This window comes from Mesocricetus auratus, unplaced genomic scaffold, assembly GCF_017639785.1.
Source record: "Mesocricetus auratus isolate SY011 unplaced genomic scaffold, BCM_Maur_2.0 Super-Scaffold_100020, whole genome shotgun sequence".
Lineage (NCBI taxonomy): Eukaryota > Metazoa > Chordata > Mammalia > Rodentia > Cricetidae > Mesocricetus > Mesocricetus auratus.
In genome coordinates, this window is record NW_024429201.1 from 28872088 (window position 1) to 28897331 (window position 25244).

General features: G+C 37.9%; 1 protein-coding gene across 4 annotated transcripts in view; it reads left to right on the top strand.

Moving 5' to 3' along the window:
- Positions 1-19840, top strand: part of Vcan (versican) — a 95212-nt gene extending 75372 nt beyond the window's left edge. For all 4 annotated transcript variants that reach the window (XM_040728896.1, XM_040728897.1, XM_040728898.1 and 1 more), the window contains 3 exons: positions 13622-13766; positions 18357-18539; positions 18681-19840. In XM_040728896.1, the coding sequence (XP_040584830.1) occupies positions 13622-13766; positions 18357-18539; positions 18681-18808 (456 nt within the window). In that variant the 3' untranslated portion in view covers positions 18809-19840. The remainder of the gene's footprint in view (positions 1-13621; positions 13767-18356; positions 18540-18680) is intronic.
- The last annotated feature ends 5404 nt before the right edge of the window (positions 19841-25244 follow it).

Below are 25244 nucleotides of genomic sequence, written 5' to 3' on the forward strand. Positions count from 1 at the left end.
CACTACAATTAGTAGCCAACTGTTCAGCAGGGAGGAATAGAGCCTGGAGTCCCTTCTAGATGCATGCACGACTGTCAACAGGCCCAGGCTTGTGAAGACCCAGTGCAGGCAAACATAGCTGCTGTGAGATCACACGTGTGATGGCTGTACCATACTCAGATGATAATAGTTTGCAACTGTCTTGCTCTCCTCTCTCTCTCTGGTGATCTTTCTGCCCCATCTGTGCCCATAAATTTTTTATATAGGCAGAAAAATCTTGTAAAGTTAATTTAATTATCATGTCTATAATCAAGATTGACTTCAAATTCAGTAAAATAGTGAACATTGTACTTTTTCAACAGAGAAATATCTGCTTGGGGTATTTTAAGGGAAGGAACAATGTAACATAATAAGCACAGAATATCATTTGGAACCTTAGTCTTAATTCACATGTATCATTAAGGACTAGTACCAAACCTTTACTAAACTAAAACATGTAAACAAGCAATGTTTATCACAGAAATAACAAAAGTACATCCAGAGCAAACTGATACACCCTTGGTTTCTTTTTAATCCAGTCTTTGTGTCAAACAAATAAAACTGTTAAGGAGCGTCCCCTAACTTTGAATATTCGAGGGCAGAAGAACAGAGCTGCTCACCAGTCTGCCTACATTTAACTGATCTCTGTCCCACTTTTCTCCCTTTGGACCCACCCTTTCCTCTGCCTTCTTCATTTCTGAGATGGCCTAGGTGGCTCCTGAACTCCCTCCTAGATCTCTATATAGCCCCCATCTCCTTAAAAGGTTCCATATGTGTACAGGCTCTGACTGCAACAGCTTGCTTTTGTTTCACTGTTTATCCCAAAGTTTTCTGCTTTTGAACATGTCCCTGATAGTGACTAAGCCTTCACCCTGGAAAATGGTACCTGCTTACACTTGGGGAAAGTGAATTAGCCAAGTGTAATTTTCAAGGACTTGGTTTCTGTATTTTCCTGCTTTCTTACTTCTTCTAGTCACATTTTTTTGCTTGACAGTTATTAGAGTTATCCAACTTGGTAGAGTGGTATCAAAAAAAACATTTGCTATTTATCTGATTCTATCTTTTTGATATTTGACATTCAGGAACAATCAGTATAATACAGGGGGGAGAAAAAGCTTTAATTAGATCTCAGTGTCAGTGATTTCATTTATTGAAATCATTAAACTTTGTTTCCAATAAGCTCACAGTATAATCATATCATATTTAACACAATTAATTGTATTTCATAGATAGACTAATTCAATTCATGTGCTTGTGCTGTTAAGAGATTCTGTTTGACTAAGTCATCAGAGTCACCTGTATTCTGCAGATTTTGATTGATCTTTACATTTCATTGGCCTCTGTAAAAAATGTTGATAATACCGATAAAAAGCTAAATTCTTGTTTATGTTATTATAGTGGAGAAATCTTTTCAGTATTTATTTGGGGTATTTGCCCAATTAATTTCACAAAGTATAGTTCTGACTGCAATAGGATCCAGCCTTCTCTTGTGGTTTATGTTTTTGTTATTATTTTTCGTGACACATTTCAGCTTTCTTTGTTTCTTGGCTTTTTCCTCGTCAGTTTCTCTTTGTCTTCAGTATGCATTATTAATAACCCTGACAAATGGCTTTGTCCATGAATTCCTTTCCTTGTCACCTTAGTTATATGTTCAAAGCCACAAAGTTAAATTCTCCCACTTAAACATACACTAAAGACTGAGAAGGTGAACAAACTTTTCTCATCAGGCATTTATACAGTTAGCTGACTTTGAGGTTGTTTCTTTGACCAATTGTTAAATGAATGACTTGTCTCAAATGTTTTCTTGGCTGCTACTGACATTCCTTCTCCCTGGACACTAAACTCTTATTATGTCTTTCTTCCTTCCTTTCTTTCTTCCTTCCTTTCTTTCTTTCTTTCTTTCTTTCTTTTCTTCCTTCCTTTTTCTTCCTTTCTTTCTCTTTCTTTCTCCTTTTGTTGAAGATCTTTTTTCTAACATAATGTATCCTAATTATAGTTTTCTCTATCTCTACTCCTCCCAATTCCTCTCTACCTCCCCCTCCCATCATGAGCCAGCCCCCTTTCTGTCTTTCATTTGAAAACAAACAGGCTTCTTTGGGATAATAATAATTAAGTAGAATAAGATATAATGAAAACTAACACATTGGAGTTAGACAAAACAAACAAACAGAAGGAGCCCAAGAGAAGGCACAAGAAACAGAGACACACTCATGCTCACACTCAGGAATCTCTGAAAAACATTATGACCAGAAGCTATAATAGACACACAAAGGACCTGTAAGGTAAAAAAAGAGTGAATTAAAATAAAATATTAATAAAAAATAATCAGATAAAATTTAAAATAACACCAACGCATACACACATAGGGAGGGAGGGATGGAGGGAGGGAGGGAAGGAGAGAGGGAGGGAGGGAGAAAGAGAGAGAGAGTGAGAGAGAAAGGGTGAGAGGAAGAGGGAGGGAGGAAAGAAGGAGGAGGAGGAGGAGGAGGAGGAGAAGGAGGAGGAGGAGGAGCCCTGTCATGATATTATGAGACAAGGAATTTCCAAAGATGCTGCTGAGTTCATTTTCTATTGGCTCTACTGCTAGACATGCAGCCTGCCCTTAAGAGTAGTTTGTTTCCCAACACGACATCCTTGGAGAAAATGGAATTTCCATTTGCAAGTAGCTTTCCATTGGAGACAGCTTCTGGGTTAGGGATGGAGGCTTGTGTCCACTTCTCCTTTTATCTCTAGAACCCATCTGGTGCAGGCTTCATGCATGGTGCCTCAGTCTCTGTGAGTCCCTATGTGTCCTGATTGTGTTTATTTATAGGTTTTCTTGCTGTCCTCTGTCCCCTCTGGCTCTTCTACTCTTTCCATTCCCTTTTCTGTGGGGTGCCATGGACCATGAGGAGAGTGGTTTGATGGAGCTACCGTGCTTGGGGATGTCATTCCTTTCTTAAGATTCTTCATTTAGTGTCTTCCCCTTGCTTTCAGTATAAAATTCTGATCGTTAGCACTACAGACAAAGCACACTACTTTCATCTGCTATACTTTAAGGTACAAGCTGTTAATCCCATATATTTGAGGAGAAAGACCACCAAGGATAAATCACGGCCAAATTAAGTAAAGCAAGCTTATTTATTCATACACATGGACTCTCTCTCACTAAGACAGGGTTAAAGAGATCAGCATGGGCATGGTGAAGATAAGGGTTTTCGTAACTCAGGAGTAGGGGCTTTCCAAATGGGGGATTTGGCAGGCAAACAGAAGCAGAACATAAGCATGAGCACAACTAGTTGGTCATAGCAACCTCCTGAAGCAAAGACGTGGTTGCAAGGTGGTTGTGACAAGGGGGACATGACAAGGTGGTCATAACAACTTTTTGAAACCACAGCATGGTTATCCATTCCTGGAACAGGCAGTGCAGACCCATTTGTAGTTAAGGTAATAGGTGGGGCATAATACAGTCCTTGAGAAACAAAGATTTAATCATAAGCACAAATGAACATAGGTTGTTTTGGTATAAGATGGCTTTCCAGCCCAAGATGGATGCAGACCGGTTTATCAAATCTTTTAGTAAATCAAAACCTCTCACTATTGTGATTTTCATACATTGGCTCTGATGCTCATCATGCTCTCAACTCTTGCTCTTACACAATACATTTCCTGCTCCCATCAACAAAGTGTTGAAATTTAGGCTGCGGATTTTCGATTTTAAAGCTGCTACCTTATTTATTTATTTATTTCTCTTTGACCCCCAGGAATAATTCTTATAAGGGAAGGGAACTCTCCTTTGCATGCATTGATCTCACTGTGGTTATCCTGCTTCCAACCCCAGTAGTGTCTAAATCCATTCCTCAGAGACATGGATGAAACTACTTCAAAGGAAATGTCACTTTCAGTGGATATCCAGAGATTAAGGAAGGGACAGAACTGGAAATTAATTTTTTCCTACAAAACCTAGGAAGCTTTTGGGAAGTTCAATTTAAAACAAACAAACAAAAATCTCTGTTTTATTCTTAGGCAATTTCTACATGTTTTCTCATTTTTCTGTCTATCAGTCCTGCCTTTTGGTAGGCTCTGTGGAGCCCTAAGAGGCTATGGTCTTCTTAAGTGTAAATCAGGCTAGATGTCTCCTTTCACACTGCAGTCTTCTGTAGGCAGGATGTAGAGTTTTCCCCAAATCTCTGTTTCTCAGTCTATCCAGTAAATTCTAGAATACACATGATATTTTCCACTTCTAACCATCTCAGCTTGTGCTTGACAGTTGTGTTGTAGACTGAACTGAACTAATTAACAGTATGATTAATTTTAATTACCATTTTTGTGGAAAATTTACTTGAAGAATTTCTGAGTGATTACTGAATCTCCCTCCCCATTTTAGTATGTGTAACATAGTATTGTCAAGGTAACACAGCAAGGGATTCTGAATTCCCTCTCTTTTTCACCAACCTATTATTAGAGTTGTGACACAGAAAAAAGCTACATTGGTGTGGGTTTGCCTTTATTTCCAGAGATCTTCTTTTTTTCTTCATAAAATAGAAATATAAGTCTGTCAAATAACGCATTGTGAGGGAAAATATCCCTATTTTCTAAGAAACTGCCATACTAATTTCCAAAGTGGCTGTACAAGTTTGCACGCCCACCAGCAGTGGAGGAGTATTCCCCTTGTTCCACATCCTCTCCAACATAGGCTGTCACCAGTGTTTTTGATCTTTGCCATTTTGATAGGTGTAAGATGGTATATACATACATACATACATACATACATACATACATACATATATATATATATATATTGGTTTTTCGAGACAGGGTTTCTCTGTATTGTTTTGTAGGCTGTCCTGGAACTCACTCTGTAGACCAGGCTGGCCTCGAACTCACAGAGATCCACCTGCCTCTGCCTCCCGAGTCCTGGGATTGAAGGCGTGTGCCACCAATGCTCGGCCGGTATATTTGTATTTTATATATAGTACATGTTATAGATATATAGTTTAAGTTTTTAAAATAATATTTTTCAAAGTAACAGAATTTTGAGTTTTCACACAAAGATGATAAATGTTTGAGACGATCAGTTACTCAAACATGATTATTTCATGTTGCTTATTGCATTGAAATAGCCTACTTACTATATGCTAAAACATGTATTATTTTGTGTCAGTTAAATATAAAATTTCTTTAAAATTCTGTTATCACACAACAGAGTCTTAAAGTTTGACATCTTCAACTAGGAAGTCTTGGAAGGCTTTTAACAAAGATATTTGTGCATGTTTCATCTGTGATGTGGTTTTAGCTCCAAGCCAAATGCCACATCTTTGTGAACAAGTCACACTGCGTATCAATATTAATTTAATTATGTTAAACTTTTCAGGCTTTATTATATTAATCCCAAAGCCAAGAAAAACATATGCTCTTTCTTCAGCTTTTAACATGTTACTCATGAGTAGAAGACTGGAGATTTCTTTCGACCAAACACCACTACATTGTTAATGAAAAACTTTACTTCTGTTGTGGTTTAATTTGATTTGCGTCAACAGAGGTTTCTCCTGAGCTTACATATTATGAGTCATAGTGTAGTTCTAGAACATAAAACTCATGTCTATACCTTTTGTTCTTGTTGCTCAAATGTCTAATGATGGCTTTAGCTCGCTGGAGTAGTGTTTGCCACCACTGGAAAATCCTCTTGTAATTGACAGGTTTGTCCAGTAAGTGAAGAAAACTTAATGAATGCGTGGTCCCTTTTCCAGCACTGCCACGGGAAACTTTAGAATCACATGCACATGTTTAAATTTAACTGCTAATTAGTTTAAGGCAATGCATAACCATGGAAAAAGCAAAAGGAAAGACATTGAGTGGTTTTGGCACTTTCTCTGGCATTTGGTTCCTTAGCATTTCATGACTGACAACTTGTGCAAACAAGCTTCAGTGGAGGAGCCTACTGGCACAGTGTTTTGCATGGATTAAGTGCATGTTGCTCCATGGGTCTCTGCCTGGGGCCCCTGTCTGACAGTGAGAGGAACTCAAGTCCCTCTGGAAATGCTGTTGATAATTACAGCTTTGTCAGGTAGTGAGCTCACACATTTCACAAGATTAGTGCTGTACTCAAGAGTGGCCAGATCATCTTTCCTGAACAGAATTTTGCCAGCAAGGAAAATAATGGCACATTGCCGCTTTAACAACTATCAGGAGACCCCAAGTTAATTTTCCTTCCCTTCAGCGTACTCAGTTTGGTATAATCCAACTGCAGGCTTCCAGTGGGCAGCGACACCCAAACAAATGCCTCTTTCTCCTCTAAAACAAAGCTGCTCTTTTCTCTTTCAGTTGTGGGTTCAACTAAATGATAACAGAAAAACCATAACCTCCTGTAAAACATAAATAAATCAGGACCCAGACCAGAGGGCATGGATCAAAAGAGGGTAGACCTACCTTGCAGGGAAGGCATTTGCTTCATTCAAGTAGAACAGTTAAATGTGACCCCTGCAGACACAAACAAATGCCTATTGTGTGACAGGAGGAAAGGCATTTGAATGGTTCCAAATGTTTTGATTTTTGTAATAAGAGGTCCCTGTGCCTTTTCTCAGATAAGCATTTGCCCTGTGTTCAGAAAGATTGACGTTAACTCTAGAGACTACCTAGTGAAAAGCTAACTACTCTCTCTCTCTCTCTCTCTCTGTGTGTGTGTGTGTGTGTGTGTGTGTGTGTTGTAGGTAGATACCCACCCTCTTGCAAGTGTTCAGCATATAGAAATTGTATTCTTGCCCTTGGTAGCATGAACTATATTTGGAATTTGTTGCTCTCAGAGATCAGTAGTGGTGTAGTGGGTCCCAGGTGATAAAAGGAGTGTGCACAGAATTCAGTTTGGAATACAAATACGGTATTTTCAGAACATAAGTTTTCAGATTCTCATAGCAAGCGTTTCATTTTTCAGTATTGACACACAATTATTTATTGGTCCTACTGTAGACACGTTTGGTGGATATATTAGATGTGATTTTTCTTTTTTTACTTCTGATTAAATTTAGCCATCGATGTAATCATCAACTACTATTAATAGGAACATGGGAAAGCAAACTTTTGTGGGTGCTTTTAGGCAGAAAATTCTTATGACAGCTATACTAGTCAATAACAGAATAGGATGGGATTAGAAGGTAGTGTTTAGCCAAGTTCTGTCTTGTCCTGAACTCTTTCACAAAACTGACATGACATGCCACAGATAAAACCTTGATTTTTTTTTTCCTCCATGTGGAGTTAATAATCCTGATTTTAAAAGCTGGCAAAAAAAAAAAAAAAAAAAAAAAAAGATGGAGACCATAATGAGTGGTCTATGTCACCACCTAGTGGTCACATTATATTTTATATTTCAAAATGGACACCACTTGCATATGCGGGAGTGGTGTTTAGGTTTCTATAGCTTGAAATGTCTAATGTTGTTTGTAAGTCCTGTGGTGAAATGCAAAATGAGATAATTTGCAAGCACAGCAGGAAGCTACCAGGCAGTCCTATGCTTGACAAAGTCCTGGCAGATAAGGTTAAAATTAGCCCTGCTCTTTCCTGAACCTTCACTATACATGCAAGGATAGAAGCCAACAGAATGTCTTCCTTGCTTGCATTTATTACCAAGTGACATGAGAGGACTTCTGTGGTTTAGTATGAAAACCTCACCCTCACTCCCATGAATTCGTTTATCTGTGTTTGGAACAAAAGAATAAGTGAAAAGTAATGAATACCTTTTTTTATTTTTAAAGGAAAATTAGCCCAAATCATAGTTGAAAGTTTAGTAAATTTCCCCCCAAATTATCTCTGGAAAGCATTCCAAAATACTTTTACCAATAGGGATGTATGATATTTAAATGTTTTTAGCACCATCAAAATAGTTCCAAAACATAATCTTTAACTACTCTAGCAAATCCAAAGTATAGCAAATTTTAAAGTATAAAATACAATGAAATCTATGCAGGAAAATTATGGTTAAATTTTGGGTGGATACAGACAGATATAGTAGGATCCTTGCAGTCACAAATTCAGAGTTTATGATGCCAGTGATATATGAGATAACCAGCAGTACAAATTTCATCTGTTCATGATGGGCAGAAATTCATCTGCTACACAAGTCTGTATGCTTAAAGACTCCCTCAAATTCTTCCCATGCATGCTCTGGGTGCCAATAATTGCTAGCGCTCTACGAGTAGACCCTTGTGCATGAGTATATGAATCAAAGGTACATCTCAAAGCTGTGGTTCACATGCAGATGAAACTAGTATTATTTAATGTCTATGACAGCTCTGTTTCCTTTTCTTTTTTTCACATTGTACTAACTAGGATCCGGCAGAAGAAAAGACTCCTGCAGTCTCTAAAGAGAGATTCATTAGGAAAAGCAGGCCTCATTGATTTTCACTGTGGTTATTTGGCCAAGTTAAATAAGGTCAAGAGAAGCAAAGAATCTGAAGGGAGGCTACTGCTCAAATTCTTCTCAACTTTTTGACTTATTCTTCTCTCATCCATCACATCCTCACTGCAGTATACCCTCCTTCACTCCTCCCAGTCCCTCCCTCCATCCCCCTTCCTCCCAGGATGCACTCCTCCTTCTCTAGTTCCCTTCAGAGACGAGCTGTCCTCCCAGGAATATCCACCCATCATGGCATATCATGTTGCAGTAAGACTAGGTACATCCCATCATATCAAGGCTGGATGAGGCAACCCAGTGGGAGGAAAAGGGTTCCAAAAGCAGCTGAAAGAGTCAAAGACAACCCCCTCCTACTGTTAGAATGAAAGCTTTTAAAACTACCTGGCTTAAATCTCTTTTTATCATCCCCTTAAAACTAAGACCTTTGGAGCTAGGGAGGTGCTCAGTAGCTAAGAGCACTAGCTTATTTGCCAGAGGTCCTGAGTTCAATTCCTAGCAACCACATGGTGGCTCACAAACATCTATAGCAGAATTTGATGCCCTCTTCTGGAATAAAGGCATATGTGCAGATAGAGCACTCATATACATAAAATAAATAATTGAACCCTTAAAAACAAAACTAAGACCTTTAAAGTAATGGAGGCCCATGCCAGGAGAGGGAGCCCTTGTTTATTTCTAAATCTTACATAGATCTAGAAAAAGGGGTTTCATAACCCTTTATAGAAAGGCAGTTATGTATTTCCTTATATGGAAAGGCGAAATGGGTACATCATATTGAAGCAGTTTGTTTGTTCAAATCTTTGAGATGTTGATTATTTGCTGAGATTTTGGTACCACTGATCACTGGTCTTGTGTTACATATTTTAAAAGATAAAACATCACTTACTGTATGTGAATGGGTATTCTGATTTCCACATAATAAGTGAATCTCCTTGGAGCACATTATTGAAAACTGTCAAAAGCCGACTCCACTTACCATCCAAGGCTACCCCTTTCCCATCCAAGGCTACCCCCTTCCCATCCAACGCTACCCATCTGCCATTCTGACTGAGTCAGGTGGGACGACTTCCGAGTCTGGGAAGAGAAGTAGCTGCACCCATTGGAGGGAAAACCCATTCAGTTTCTTTGCAACCTGAGGATGCTGCCAGCCTGAGAGGTTACATGAGCTGCAGAGAACCTGCAGGATAATTTTGACAAGAAAGACTGTTTGCAGCAAATAACTAAGCATTCATGATTTGGTAGCCTCAAACGAATGACTTCAGTCTGCTCTGAGTTTTTCCCAGCGATGCTAGGGTTGGTTTGAAAGAGCTTTCCTGTAGGTGGAGACAGGTTTTGTGTAATAAAACTGTACTTATTAGCTGTTGGAGTTCATCCAGAGGTTTTTCAGCCATTTTATTATTTTGGCAGGTGATATATTTGAATTCAGTTGCGGGGGGGTGGTTAGCTGAAAAGTAACTAAATTTAATTTAATTGAAGTGCTTGCCATTTGAGAACTTGTTTTGCAGGTATGGAGAACTAGCTATTTAATTGGAACTCCCAGAGTAATTTTGTCATACGATACAAAGTATTAAGCAATTTCATACTGGGTCAAACCATTATCTTTTAATAAAACAGAAGAAAATTTCCATGTCAGTTGGCATTCCTCTACTTCAGTCCTTTTGAGTTTTAGGTCATAGTTTTCCTTTGCTGTCAGAGGAGAATGAAACAGCCAAATACTTTTAGCATACTCTCTCAAGGCAATGCCAGGGTTTGTGGTGAGAAACCCAAGTCTCAGAGGCATAACTATGCAGACATACGGCCAACACTTAGTCTTGTTAAACATCTTAAAGAGAATCTTCTCAACCCTTTCTGGCTTCTTAGAATAGCTCCTTCATTGCCATTCCAGCCCTAGCAGTGGCCTGAGTGAGGTCAGTTCACAGAAGATCATCCAAGACCATAAAGCAAGTTTGAAACTGTTCTGGTCTATGTAGAGAGAGCTTATTAGCAAACAAAACAAAATGAACAAACACAAACACGTAAGATGCTTGTTCATAACTCCAAGTGAAGGAAAGGATTTGACATGGTAGGTGGGTTTTTCTCTATTTGTTTAAAGAATCCTTATTTTGTTGCTAGAGATAGTGAAGAGGAGCGCTTACATTATTATAACTGGATTGACTTCCTCAGGAAGGATTTCTTCCTAATATTTAATGTTTATGGCAAACACGTTATTAAGTCTGCATCCATGCTTTTATTGCTTTATTTTCACTCATTCATCATAAAAGTTAAATAAGCCTATACAAGGATTAAGGAGGAAGCAGCAATCTGAAGTTTCCTTTACTCAGTCAATTTGGCAATAGCATGAACAAATTTGAAGCATCCTAGCTAAGATAAATAGCACAACTGAGTTATCAGGAGTCAACAGAGTGACATTAGATATTCTTATACAAACCATACCACTACAACTTGATCCTACACAATTAAGCCAGAACGCCACCAAACAACAAGGACACATATTTTGAAACATTGCTGGGTGCCAGATGCAATTCTCTTCAGTCTTGTATCGTTTGTCAGTTTAAGCCCCAAGATCCGGTTCACTGGCATGGAATTTGAATTCATTTCAGGGTGAGAACAGCACAGGTGCTGTTCAGACCAGTAGGGAATGTCAGCTACAGAGTCCAAAGCTGTCGAGTGTCTTTGGGGTGCGAAGTGGCATCTGCTGAAGTTAGCTTCAACCAGCTTAGCTAGAATAGCTATGCATACTTTTGGTAAACGCGTAGGTAGCTTCATAACATTTGCTTTCACTCGTTAGAAACACAGCTGGACTTACTCTGTGGAATTTATAAAACATGTAAAACCATTGTAAGCTTGATGTCACAGTACTTACATTTTAATATTTTACTAGATTGTATTTTGGTCTTATGGACATGTCAAATGGCATCTGAAATGATGTATGAGTTTGATATTATCATATATCTAAATTTATATTTTCATTTTTGAACAGTCTTCAATATTTTATGGTTATATAATATTCCATTTTTATGGCCACATCAAAATTTATTCAAAATATTGTCTCCCTATAATGTGGTTTTCATTTCATTGGCCTTATGTTAAGTCATAAATAATATATATGAAGAGTATTTATCATAAACACTTCCTCTCTTTGGTTATTTTTTAAAATGAATATTAGGAACAGAATTATGGATTCAAAGGCAGGAACTCTTTGAGGTTCTTGACATGCATTACCAAGCATTTTCAAAAAGTTTATTACTACTGACTAAATTGTAGCTGCAATCTTCTCTATTCTTTTCTGGCAGTAAGGGACATCTTTGATTAGAGCAGTGAATTGTATTAAGTAATGTCTATTTTAGCTCACTATTTCTAAATATCAAACTACTTAAACTACACATACAGCTCCAAGCAAAAAACAGGAAAAGGGAAACTTAAAAATCCACTTCAGAGCAAGTGTCAATTCCTGGCTACAAGGAAATCCACCAGTCCTAGTGCTTTAGGGAGTGTGCTCTCCTAAGCACCTTCTCAGGGTTCAGGATGGTTTTATGGCCTGGTTCATGTTACTAGTGCAGCATTTAACTTCATCTCAGTCCTGAATTAGGTTTTCCCCAGACAACTCACTTTCTTTACCCAGGAGTGATGCAATTGAGCATTGTTACATTTTTATGAGTTTGTGGCGTTTCTGCAATTTGTGCTGTTGAATTCTAATTTTAAGTCGTGGTGGTCCAATAAGATACAGGGGATTATTCCATTTTTTTTGTAGCTGTTGAGGTTTGCGATATGGCCAAGTATGTGGTCGATTTTAGAAGAGGTAATATGTATCAGGTATCTAGAAGAAGTTTTTATTGATGCTAAATAAATGGTATGTAATAATGTGATAGAGGGCTAAAGGTACTTTGTGTGTGTGTACGCAGGAGAGGGCACACGTGTAGGAAAAGGCATCAGCAATAGATATTACTAAAAACATAAATACAAAGGTAGCAGAAACCCATTCAAATAAATATCTGAACACTTTGCATAAGTAACAAACATTGATAGTCTGATGCATTTTGAAAGAATACCACTTGCTATGATATGCCATGCAAGAAGGACCTAGGCAGGAAGTCCAAGGAAGGCTTATGTGGGATGTTTTATTGGGGGAAGGGAAGGGGATAGGGGAAGGGAAATGAGGGAGAGAGAGAGAGAGAGAGAGAGAGAGAGAGAGAGAGAGAGACAGAGACAGAGACAGAGACAGAGACAGAGAGAGAGAGACAAAGACAGAGACAGAGAAGAGACAGAGACAGACAGACAGACAGACAGACACACACACACACACACACAGAGAGAGAGAGAGAGAGAGAGAGAGAGAGAGAGAGACAAAGACCTATCTGCCTCTCCAGATGGACAGCAGGAAGAGTGGGAATGGAAGGAGCTTGTCTCTTAAAGGGACCTTTTACACAGTCAGTGTACTGCCTGCCATGGCACAGGGGTGAGGCACTCTGCCAGATCCCCAAGAGGTAGGGCCCATGTGAGTCTGGTTGCTAGCATCACTAATGTTAATATATATACATTTGATAAATGCTCTCAGTAAAAGATTAGGACAGAAAGCAAAACTTGACTGCTTGGTGCTCATAATAATAATAATAAATTAAACACAGCCACAGTGATTCTGATATGCTGAAAAAAATCATGAACACAGGCATATCAGATAAACACAAATAAATTGCAAATATCTTCAGTTAGAAAACTCAAACAATGGGTTTGGATAAAAGTATTGCATTAAACAAAAAACATATTTAGTAGTTAGAAAATAAGGAAGAACCTATTTCTATTGCATTACAAATTACAGTTATAGAAGATTGTATAGGTACACAAAGTCTAAAAATATAATTGATTAAGAGAGAGATTGTGAAAAATTTGTCTATTAAATTTTATTGTTATTGCATTTAATAATAATACAATGATGAAATTTCCTAAATTGAGGGCAGATGCATATTTAGGAATCTGGGTTAGTGAGGCCAAAAGCTTTCAAGGACATTTAATTGACAAAAAATAGCTGTTTGTTAAACAAAGTCTTTGAGATGCATGTATTTCCCATAAGAGTTTCAAAGTATTTATGCTGAAAATAATTTCAGTTCTGTGGTTGAATAGCAGTGGCTGAGTCCATTCCAACTAGACAGCCACTGGAGTGCTTACATTACCCTCTGACTGTTGAGTTTTTATCTTCTCTCCTTCTCTCCACTTTTACAGCAATATGAGAACTGGAGACCCAACCAGCCAGACAGCTTTTTTTCTGCAGGAGAAGACTGTGTTGTGATCATTTGGCATGAGAACGGCCAGTGGAATGATGTTCCCTGTAATTATCATCTCACCTACACCTGCAAGAAGGGAACCGGTAAGGACCTGGGCTGCCTGGTGCTAAGTCTGCATGTCAACTGGCAGCAGATGTCGGGGAGGTGCAAATTAGACATGTTCTGTTCCTGTTGCCTAAGGATGTCTTGCTGTCTCAATAGAATTAAAACATTTGTTTTCAGTACTATCCTCACTTGAGACTTCAGGTGCTTAAGATAATAGAGTGGTTTTTATACTGGAAAACTACCCAGTAGCATCTTTAAGAAAGAAATTGATGGCCAAGAGCCCATGGATATTTTTATTATGGTGAAGAGAATACCGAAGATATCGCCAGTAATATCACTGATGTGTCATGGAAGAGTCAAGTTTTATTTTTCTTTTTATCAGAGGGTCTGGTGCACTTGTCTCATATTCTAGGTTTTCAGGAGTTGAGGGCAGAGAATTGAGAAACCGCCTCGTGAGGGCTGCAGGCTCATAGTCATTACAATTTTCAGCCAAAATGTTCACTGTTTTTACTAACTGCTTGGTCTTTATGTGCGTTTGAGTTCTTAAGCTTGCCCTTAGAGGTTTATTTTCTACTTGTAATCCATTGAACAAAACTAGGCTGTAATCGAGTTTCTTCAATGCTCAATAAACAAAGACATTTGTAAGGGAAGCTCCAGCATGAGAATCGCTTGGTTAGTGGTAAGCAGGGCAAAACAAATTACCAAGAAAGCTGAACTTTTCAGTTTATGTAGTGTTTGTCATTGATGGATACCTTTGCATACCTGTAGCATGGAGTATGGCTGTATAGCCACCTTCCTAAAGCAATGGGATATTCCAGAGAAGAATTTCAAAAATAGTGACTTTAAAGTTGAATATCTACTTCCTAGGTCAACCAAAACCTACTTCAAGAATGAATGCAAACTACCAATGCAAAATGTAAAATTCGTTTGATTTCTTTGATTTAAAAATAATAGAATACATGCAAATGCACACACGTTAAGACACACACAGTCCTAGTCTCAGAGGAAACTCAGTTTCTTGTAATGACGACTCTGCTGTTCTCTCACCCAAGGTAGAACTTACCCACAATGCATTACGTCCGTAAGAAGCTTTCCTGCCTGTGCGTTTCCTCAGTACTTCTGCGTGGAACTGGTAAAAATAGCAAATCAAGTATTTGCTGTTTTCCTTTTTCCAGGAATGAGTCTTTAATAAACTGTTTGCCTTTATCCAAATGTCATGTTTGCCTTCTGTGACCTCAAATGGTCCCAGAGTCACGCTTTTCATTTGTGGTCTCAACATGCTTTCTCCGAAGCTAGTTTGTCCTCTAACAGTTTCACAACAGCAGCACTGTTGACATTTTGAACAGGGTATTATCTTTATGGTCATCGACTGTCCAGTGCATCAAGAATGCTGTGTGTGCTGATGCCAGGAGTACTCTTGCTTCCACATTCCCTCTTCACTGTGTCAACCAAAAAGTCCTACATTAGGCCATATTCTCTGGTGGATACAGCTTAGAGAGAAAGAAAAGTTTGCTCCAGGCTGAGAACTTTACTTTTTAGAGCCAAGAAAGATTCGCATACATAATGCAATTGTATTTTAAATCTCTCAGTGGGATATGAGTTTTGGAGGATGCTAACTTGACTTCATTAAAGAATGGATTCTTTTCTCATAGCTCTAGAAGAGCTATGTAATGTCCATGTTTTTGTAAAAGGTAGTATCTTAGATACATCATGCACCTTTAAGCCTACCTGCCCAAGTAGTTCTTCAAATAATTAACTACAGGTAAGAAAAATGCTTAATACACAGAAAAATGGTGTTTTCAACAGAACACCTTTCCTTCATACTGTCCATTCCTCTTTGGACCATCTTGTTGGTATTTCCTCAGCAAAATTCCTACCAGTGACAATGACTTGGATCCTATAATACTCCATAAAAACAGACTATTTGTTTCCAATTTTTTGAAACTTATATAACAATCATGTTTTATTTACTCTATACCTTTGCTTTTTTTGTTATTCTGCCTTGTTGAGATTTATGTGTGTGGATGTTTGTAGCTGCATGTTCTCTGCTTTCGTTGTGTAAGTGGTTCATTATATGCAACTACACTTTATTGTTCTCTTGATACTGAACGTCTATGTTGCAGTCAATTTTTACTATTATGAATAATTTTTCTACGAATATTCCTAAACTTGTTCTTGGTAGACTTTCATGAATTTCTGTAGGACATATTTCCAAGAGTGAAGATGCTGAGTCATGAGATCTATGTATCATCAGATTTACTAGCAAATGGCAAATTACATCTCAAACTTGTAGCAATTCAGTCTCACCAGCATGTGTGAGGGGCCCTTTTCCTGCCTCTTCTCCAACATTTGGTATTATTGGACTTGGGAAATTTTGGTCCAGTCTGGTGGGTATGAAATGTTACCTTTGTGATTTAATTTCCATTTTCTTGGATATTTGTTGAATATATTGTCATATATTTATTTCTAACCTCTTCATAGTTACAGTTTATAAATAGCTTCTAGTTTACAGTGCTTTGTTCACCTCAAATTATAGTTTTTGATGAAGGTAACTCATAACTTTTAATGCTTCTTTATTATTTCAAACTTTCCTGTGCTTTAGAAAGTCTTTATGAACTCTCAAATCATAAAGACAGTTGATATCATTTGCTGAGTGTTTTATAACTTTGCATTTATGTTTGTGTGTTGAAGCTACCTAGAAGTGATTTTCCATGTGTTCCATGAGGTAGGGAAGCAAATATGTTTTGCCAAATGAATACCAGATCGTCCATGTTTGAAGACTGCCTTCCTTTCTGCTCTGCCATGTTGTTCCTGTCAAATATCAAGCTTCCATGTTTGGATCTAATTTCAGCCTTGAATCTAATTTCAGCCTTGCCACTACCATATTTGACTGGATTACTTTAGCTTTTTATAGTCTTTACAGATAAATAGTTTGAAGGAAGTCATGTAATTATTTCCTAAAAAGTAAAAAAAATTAAATTCAGCTTCTAATTTGTCAATAGAATAAGGAATCCTATACAATCAATTGTCTAGCTGATTATTTTAATCTTCTGTATCACTTTAGCCTCACTATACCTGATCCTTGCCACTATCTGGGACCTATTTTAGATTTGCTATTATCATAAATGCAGTGTGCAGGTGCAAGTTGGATAAAGCAGAAGTAAATTGAAAGAACTAAACATTGAAGTTAAATCTGAATTTGTCATTGAATAGCAATATAGTTATAAACAGCCTTCTAACATGTAAACAAATTTAATAATTATAAACTTCTAATATATTAAGATTTTGAAGTATAAACACCCAATTTCTGGTAGTAATTTTTCCACATAGGGCATCATAGTGTATATTATTAGCACATGGTGCTGAACCTGCTAAAGTGGAGTCATGTCACTTAGAAATGTCACTTATGACTCTATTAGGGACAGATAGCAAAATGTAATAGTTGTCAACAGCTTGAAATAGCTAACATGGGGGCTGGAGAGATGGCTGGCTCAGCAGTTATGAACACTGGCTACTCTTCTAAAGGACTCTGGTTCAATTCCCAGCATCCACATGGCAGCTCACAATTGTTGTAACTCCAGTTCCAACACCCTCATGTAGCAATACATACAGGCAAAAACACTGATGCACATTATATACATAAATCTTTAGAAATGTACTCATGCAAAATAAAACTGAGGGAATACAAATTCACTTGAGCTTATTTTCTTGTCTACCTCTTCTCATTCATACTTATTGTTCAGTCTGATGATAGCTAAAGTTTTCCATTGTGAATTAAAATACAGCAAAGTATTTTAAGCTTTATTCTTACTACCTTTCATAAGAGTTTGAATATGCATATTAAGCAAATTAAGAACCTGAGACATGAGGGACTTGGGATGCAGCTCAAATAAAGCCCTTGCTTAAGTTCAGGCCTCACAGCTGCACAGTGTATGCGCAGTAACAAGTGTTTGTAGTATCAATGTGTGTGAAGCAGAGTCAGGGTGACCAGGGATTCAGTGTTACCCTTGTCAATACAGTGAATTCAGGGACAGTCCATGCATGACATCCTGTCTCAAACAACAGAGAGACAGACACGCAAACTCGCAAACCTGAAGCAAGAACCCTGTTTGTTTCCCTATTTCAGTACAGAATAGGTGGGATCGGATAAAATTTTATCTATAGTTAGAAGAATATGTCTACACTTCAAATTATTGATGTTAAAGATTTTTGCTTTCCTTTTCAGGGAAGGATAGTTAACTGTTGCAAGTATATCATCACCCCAACTCAAGATGGTTGATAAAACATGAGAGATAATAAAGTCAGAGTCAGTAGGCTACTTATTGCTGTCAGATGGGAACTTTAATCAGAAAAATATTTTAGAAAAGTGACTTTGTAGATAGATAGACACACATAGCCATTTGATGATAATTGCATTTTAATGAACTCAAAATTATCTGAGATAAAATCTACATCCAGAGCCTCAACCTAAATATTTTAAATTCTATCTTAAATGCCTTTTTACAGAGGTGTATGATTGAGGTTCTGGGGGTGTTACTGTAAAGAAATATAGCAACATGATTTTTATGTTAACACTAATTGAAATACTTGGATTACTTGGGAATAACACTATTTGCTTTTTTTCTTAGTTGCTTGCGGCCAGCCCCCTGTTGTAGAAAATGCCAAGACGTTTGGAAAGATGAAACCACGTTATGAAATCAACTCCTTGATTAGATATCACTGCAAAGATGGTTTCATTCAGCGTCACCTTCCAACTATCCGGTGTCTAGGAAATGGGAGATGGGCTATGCCTAAAATAACCTGCATGAACCGTAAGTGGTCCTTTAGACAGAACGGACGACCATGCTTTAACAGATACTAGACACTCACATTTTACAGCTGTGGTATCGGTAGTTTAGGGTATGGAGCAAGTAATACTGTTGTGTTTTCTTTGTTTGTTTTCTTCCATGTAGCATCTGCATACCAAAGGACTTATTCTAAGAAATACTTTAAAAATTCCTCATCAGCAAAGGACAATTCCATAAACACATCAAAGCATGAACATCGCTGGAGCCGGAGGTGGCAGGAGTCGAGGCGCTGATCCGTAAAACGGCGACCACGAGCTTCATCATTCAGCCAAAGTCCTGACCTTCCGTGCCTTTCCTAACACCTCAAGAAGTATTAGCAGTTGGTTTGGATTTGGGGACTGCCGTCTGGTCATTTGGGGTTGCTGTGCTCTTCAAATTTTTTTCAATGAAACATGGAATTCAAAGAGAAAAGTGAATAAAATGAAAGAAAACGAGTGAAGAAAGTACCCATTTCCAGCCTACCTGATTTGTTTAGTCCCCTTTCTGCCCACAGTGCAGACCGTTTCCTGTACGCCAGCCTACTCTACTATTTAAAAAAGGGGGAAAATGCAATCTCAGCACCGATGGCCATGTAAATAAGATGGTTTAATGTTGATTTTAATCCTGTACATAAAATAAAACGTCACACTGAGTTCGGGCATATTTAATGTTGATTATGGAGCTTTCTATGTCTTTAATCATTGGTTTGGCTGCTCTGCTATAGCTTGTTTAGGCTGGAAATGGTTTCGTCTGCCCACTGACTGTCAGCAGGTTTGAGGACAGGTTTCCTGGCCAACCAGCAAACAGGATCTTGCAGGTCTCTGTCCCCATGGGAGCTCCAGAGCTGTGTTTGTCCCAGCTGATGCCTGGCAGATGGGAGACTGAGGAAACTCGGAGTTGCAGGGTGTGGCCCTGCTTGGCCACATTCCTTTTTCTTCACTTATGAAAAGGGCTCGAATGGAGGACTTTTCTATGACCTGGAACTGTTTTAGGGGTCAAAGTGCTAATTATTAACTCAATCAAGATTCCTTTATAACGGCTTTCTTAACACTAATGCTGGTAAGGTAATGGATCAATGCATTTCGAATGGATGTAGACCAAGGGTTTACACCTTGTTGTGGAGGGTGGGGGGTTCTTAAAAGAAAAACACTCATGCAAAAAATAATAAAACCACAAAACCCTCCATTTTGTACATATAACCATTTTAATCCTTTATAAATTTTTTGAATGTTCATGTATGAATGCTGCAGCTATGAAGCACACCTAAATAAATGAAGTAAGCCATACGGATTTAATTTATTGGATGTTATTTTCCCCAAGACCTGGAATCAATATAGTATGCTAGTAATTTTTCAGTGTTAGCTTTTATACTTCCTTCACAGTTTGAAACCTTATAATATAGGTACCCTGTTCCTGATTCAATAATGTGATGAATAGAATGCTTCAAGTGTTTATTAGGGAGAATGGAAAAGTATTTAGCTTTCAGTAAGTGGTGTTTGCCCATTCCAAGCAAGAGTGTTCGTGTAGAAGTAGTGTGGGCATTTCTTCCATTTAGGTGGCGTGTGTATGTGTTGGAGTTTTTGATTTTCTCTTCCCACCCCATTTCCCCCTTGCATTTGAATAGCAGTCACTGAAGATGACATTGGATCTTCACCCTAGATATTTTACGGTTCAAAGATAAAATCACACATGGAAAGAAGGCATTGAAGGCTTTTTCACTCTTTCACAAAGTTCATCTAGAGCAACTTTTTAAGAAAAATTACCAATAAACAGAGAACAGAAACCCTACTTTAAAATTATACAATGTACATAAGCATTGAACCATCCTGGGTGTCCAATAAATATTGACAAATTTTGTTTTACACACAAGATCAAAGCAAATTTTCAAAAATGAAAAGAATAGAAAAAGAACAGACTGGGGAGTCACCATGTTGATTGTTTCTCTTGAAACTGCCTTTGGCTTAGAAGGAATGACTGTGCTCACAAGCATACATAGTGTCTTAGGAAGATCCTGGTTTTCTGCAGTAAGTGTAGCCCATCTTTCTGTGTTCTAGAGCACAGAAAATCACTGTGCTGACTTATTAAAACTTTCTCCTTTTTCATTAAAATGCACATAATCCTTCCTTGTATTTATATTATAACATGTATAGTGTACAATGTGAATGACTTTTTTGTGAATGAAAATCTAAAATCTTTGTAACTTTTTATATCTGCTTTTGTTTCACCAAAGAAACCTAAAATCCTTCTTTTACTATATTGTGACTTGTCTGTTTATTTCCAACTTTAAACCATAATACATAGCAAACTTTTATGATCTGATTTCATCAGAGGGAGCAGCTCCTTGCCTGGATGATTAATTTTATGTTTAGTAGGGAGATGATTCAACACACCTACAGCTGGTGAGCTAAAGAGTCTAGCAATGTGCCCTTGGCCCTGTTATGCATAAATCTCAGATATGGAAGAGATGTGATTAGAAAGTGACAACTCAAACTAGACTACTGTCTTGCGAACCAGCCAGGTGTTCACATGCATCATCTCACAGAAGGCCAATGGTGACCACCATTGCATTTGGAAGGAGAACTGGGATTGAGAGATGAAGCTCTTTGTCCAAAGTTACATAGTGTCGGCTGAAAACAGATAATATACAGAAGCTGTGTGATACACTCAAGAGAAACTTAAATTGTTATGTTCCTGACTACTATATATCTAGAAGCTTAATTTAGAGACTAAATGATCATATCTAATTATCAGATGATGTCAAACCAGTTACGTTTTCATATGTTCAGCTATCCATAGTGATTCCTTCAAGTTTTATTCCTTTAGTCCTTGTTAAGCACTCACTGTATTTCAGGCATGGTAGTAGTCTCTGAAGTTTCAGCAGAGAATAAGATTGACTTCTTTGCCCATATAAACGTTTTTATATTAGATATTGCCCATGGACTCATTTTCCTTAGTACCTTTTTTGATAATGTGGAAGAATGATCGATTATACTCCCTTTTAAAGAAAATATCATAAATCTAAAGTGGGTCAAGTTATTTAAAAATCTTTCTCCTGGGATATCAAAACTACGCACGAGATTGGACTTGCGTAATACAGAAGAGATTCTCAAACCATGCATGATGGTAATCCTGGGACTTAGGAGGCCTAGACAGGAGAATTGGCATTAGTTGGAGGTCAGTCTTTGTTGCAGAGTAAGACCCTGTCTGAAAATAGTATGAACAAAACAAAAGAGAAGCAAAGACAGTTTTTCTTTCTGGGTTCGTTGCATCAGTCTCTTCTTTAACCCAACTTAAAGTGGAAATTATCCCTTTTCTGTCTATACTAAGTTGGTAGGATATTCTATACTGGGAGAAGGTATGAATTTGTACTATTCAAAGTCAGCATTAAGTGGTTCTCTATATTTTTAAAGGCTAAGTGTCACATCAGTTGGGAATATAAACCTTGACCACGGTGATTGCTAAAGGGAGATGTGATTCCATGGTAGCAGAAATAGAAAAAAGCACAAGGAACTGTAGAAGAAGAGCTGTGTCCTGGGGATGTCGCAGTAAGGAGATATTTGTTGTTCTGAAGTGAATTCGCCTGGAACACGAAACATAACAGCTGGACTAGCATGTACTATCTGTGCAGAAATTAGACACTCTCTATAACAAGGTTACTTTTTCATTTAGCTTTTAATTTATTTGATTTGTGTTTCTGTGGGGCATGGGTGTGCAATGGGGGTCAGAGGATGACTTTCTCTCCTAATATTTGGGACTTGGTGATAAAACTCAGCTCATCGAGCTTGGTGGCAAGCAGGGTTACCCCCTGAGCCATGTCACTAGCTCAAACTTAATAAGTAAAATGAATACATCAAAAGAAAATGGATTTCAAAAGATTCAAAGTTGATTTAGTAGTGCATTGCTTTGCAGAACCATTTCCCAAGGGAAAAAATCTCTGAAAGAGAATGCTCCAGAGAAAGACAGAGTTATCAAGTAGTAGAAGACTTAGTAATGTCTAATTTTAGTGTGTTTCTCTTTAATTTTGTTTAGCATCACAAGGGCAGAGAAATTGCTTTGGAAGCAATGGACCTACAGTGTGGTGTTAGCACTGAAATTTGGGCACCATTCTTTCCTCTGTGCTGCAACTCATATTTTCTAAACAAGCCAGGATAATTCACTCAATTTATTCTTTTCTAAAACAAGCTTAATCAGAAAGTTTATATAGGACCCTGAATGAGTCATTTGAGACTGTGTAATCTTTTCCCATTATTACTCATTCCAGTGTGTTTGCATCCTAGCCAGACAAGAAAGAACAAATGCCAATACAGAACAAGAATGAGTCTGTTAAGGTGTTTACCTAACAAGCGAAGTCTGAGTTTTAATTGGAATTTAATTCAAAGCTTGTGTGAGTCCATCAAATGTTCCCTGACAGAGATCAAAAGTGCACTGCTGTGGGAAGTTACTATTAAATTATTTTTGATAGTGTACATTCTAAAATAAAGTTTAAAGGTAGGTACTCCACAGATTTCAAGTCTCAAGGGTTTTATCACAATAAAATAAGAAAAGATTGCGAACGGATGCTGTTTTATCCTATTTTAAATATTGCAGTTCTGAAATAATCATCCTACATACAAAATGTGTATGTGTGGTGTTGTATGTATATATGCATGCATGTATGTATTATGTATGTATGTATGTGTATGTGGACATGTGCACGTATAGTTGTCGAGGTCAGTAGTTAACATCAAGTCTCTGCCTCAGTTGCTGTTTAAGATAGGGTCTTTCACTGAATGTAGTGCTCATTAATTTGATAGGATGTCTGGCCAGTGAGTTCCAGGGATCTACATTCCTTTGCATACCCCACTATGCCCAGCAGTGTTTTTAAGATGTGTGGCATCAAGCCTGGCTTTTACATGGGTGCTGAGAGCTGAACAGAAGTTGCCATGCTTACACAGCAGGCCCTTTGCTTACACAGCTTCTCCAAACCCCAGCATGATTCAATAGAATCTAGAAACAGCATTTTAGTATGTATGTACTCTCACCCTTGAACATTTTTACATTTATTTGTTTGTTCATTTGGTGTCTGTGAGTGTTTTGCCTTTGTGTGTGTACATGTGAGTGTCTGTGGAGGTCAGAAATGGGTTTCAGATAGTTGTGAATCACCATGTGGGTGACGGGAACCAAATCTAGGTCCTCAACAAGAGCAACCAGTGATCTTAGCCACTGAGCCAGCTCTCCTACTCCACTATCAAGAAACGTTGAGATTTTGGAAGTCAGAAATTTTATATTTTTCTTTTCTCAATTGTGGACTCATTCTGCATTTAAGTTCCACCACAAATTTTATCCAATATTAAACATATTCATATTTGAAAGTTTTCCATTGATTGAGCTATCAAGCATATATCCATTAAAAGTTGTCATTAGTTTTTGAAAGTTAAGTTTTCTTATGATAATGAAGTTATAAAAGTAACAGTTTACCCGGATGAATCATCATTGCAGTTTACTGACCTATATTTGATCAGAGCAATGTAAACCTGTTAAAAATTTGAAAGTTAAATATGTAAGTTACAAAATCCTAACAGGAAAAAAAAACTGAATGAGTTGATTTGAGTTGTTTATTTCAGAATTAGTGTTTTTGATAAGTAAATAATCTTTAAAACTAGAACACGTCATGCTTAGCACATCGCCCTCCTATTCAGTTTAATAGAATCCCTAGTGTTCTTAAATACTAGGAAGATGTGTTTACATAAATAAATACATGGGGACTCCTCTTTTGTTAAATTTGTGAGGTTCATTTTGCCACAGTCATCTCCCAGGACTTACTTTTAACTTCTTCTCTGCTGATGCTGCCATGGTGTTCTGCTGTTCTTTTGTGCATGAGTCCCTGACATGAAAAGATTTGTCAGAATTCATCAAAATTGCTCATCTTGGAAATAGGATGCAGCTCAGTGGTAAACAGCCTAACATGCACATGTTAGGTTTATTTGTTAATCTGAAGCTTGGGAAGTTTCTTGGCGTTGTATGCCCATGTATCCCTTGCAGCACGGTGGGGTCCTTCTAGGGTAGGCAGGCCTGCTTTGATGACCACTGAGCTGTACAGTCTTCATAGGACGTTCAGGATTACTCTGGACCACATTGGTAGCTTATGTTCATCCTCCACAAAGTAATTATGCTTTCCAGTCTTTGAATGAGCCTGCGGCTTCCCAAGAAAAACAAGAAAGACATTCACAAGAGAGAATGGAATAAAACAATATGATAAAAGTGATTATTTCTGAAAGATCTGAGGTGAACTGAAAAGGAAGCAGAGAAGATGCAACTCCCCAGCATTCACTATCTGGGAGAAGGGTGTTTACGTGTCCCCGGAGTGATACAAGGCTTTTAGGTGGCAGACCATTTTCGCACTATTTGATCTCAAATTTTCCCTACTTCCTAGAGCAGGCCACCTTCTCTAATGTCCTTAAGTCTGACTGACCTGAACATCCAGTCAAAAATCATAAGACTCCCCATAGTCTAGGAACTATGTGAAAATAGGGAGTCTGTTAACAGTTTCCTTGTGAATGGAGATACATACAGACTTCCGGAGATGATTAGGACACCACAGTGGGAAGAGAAAAGACTTCTCAGATGTTGTGAAAGCCTTTATTCCTGGCCATTTCCTTGTTCTCTTTTCATCTTTCCTTGATATTTTTCATAACCGCAGCTTAAACACTC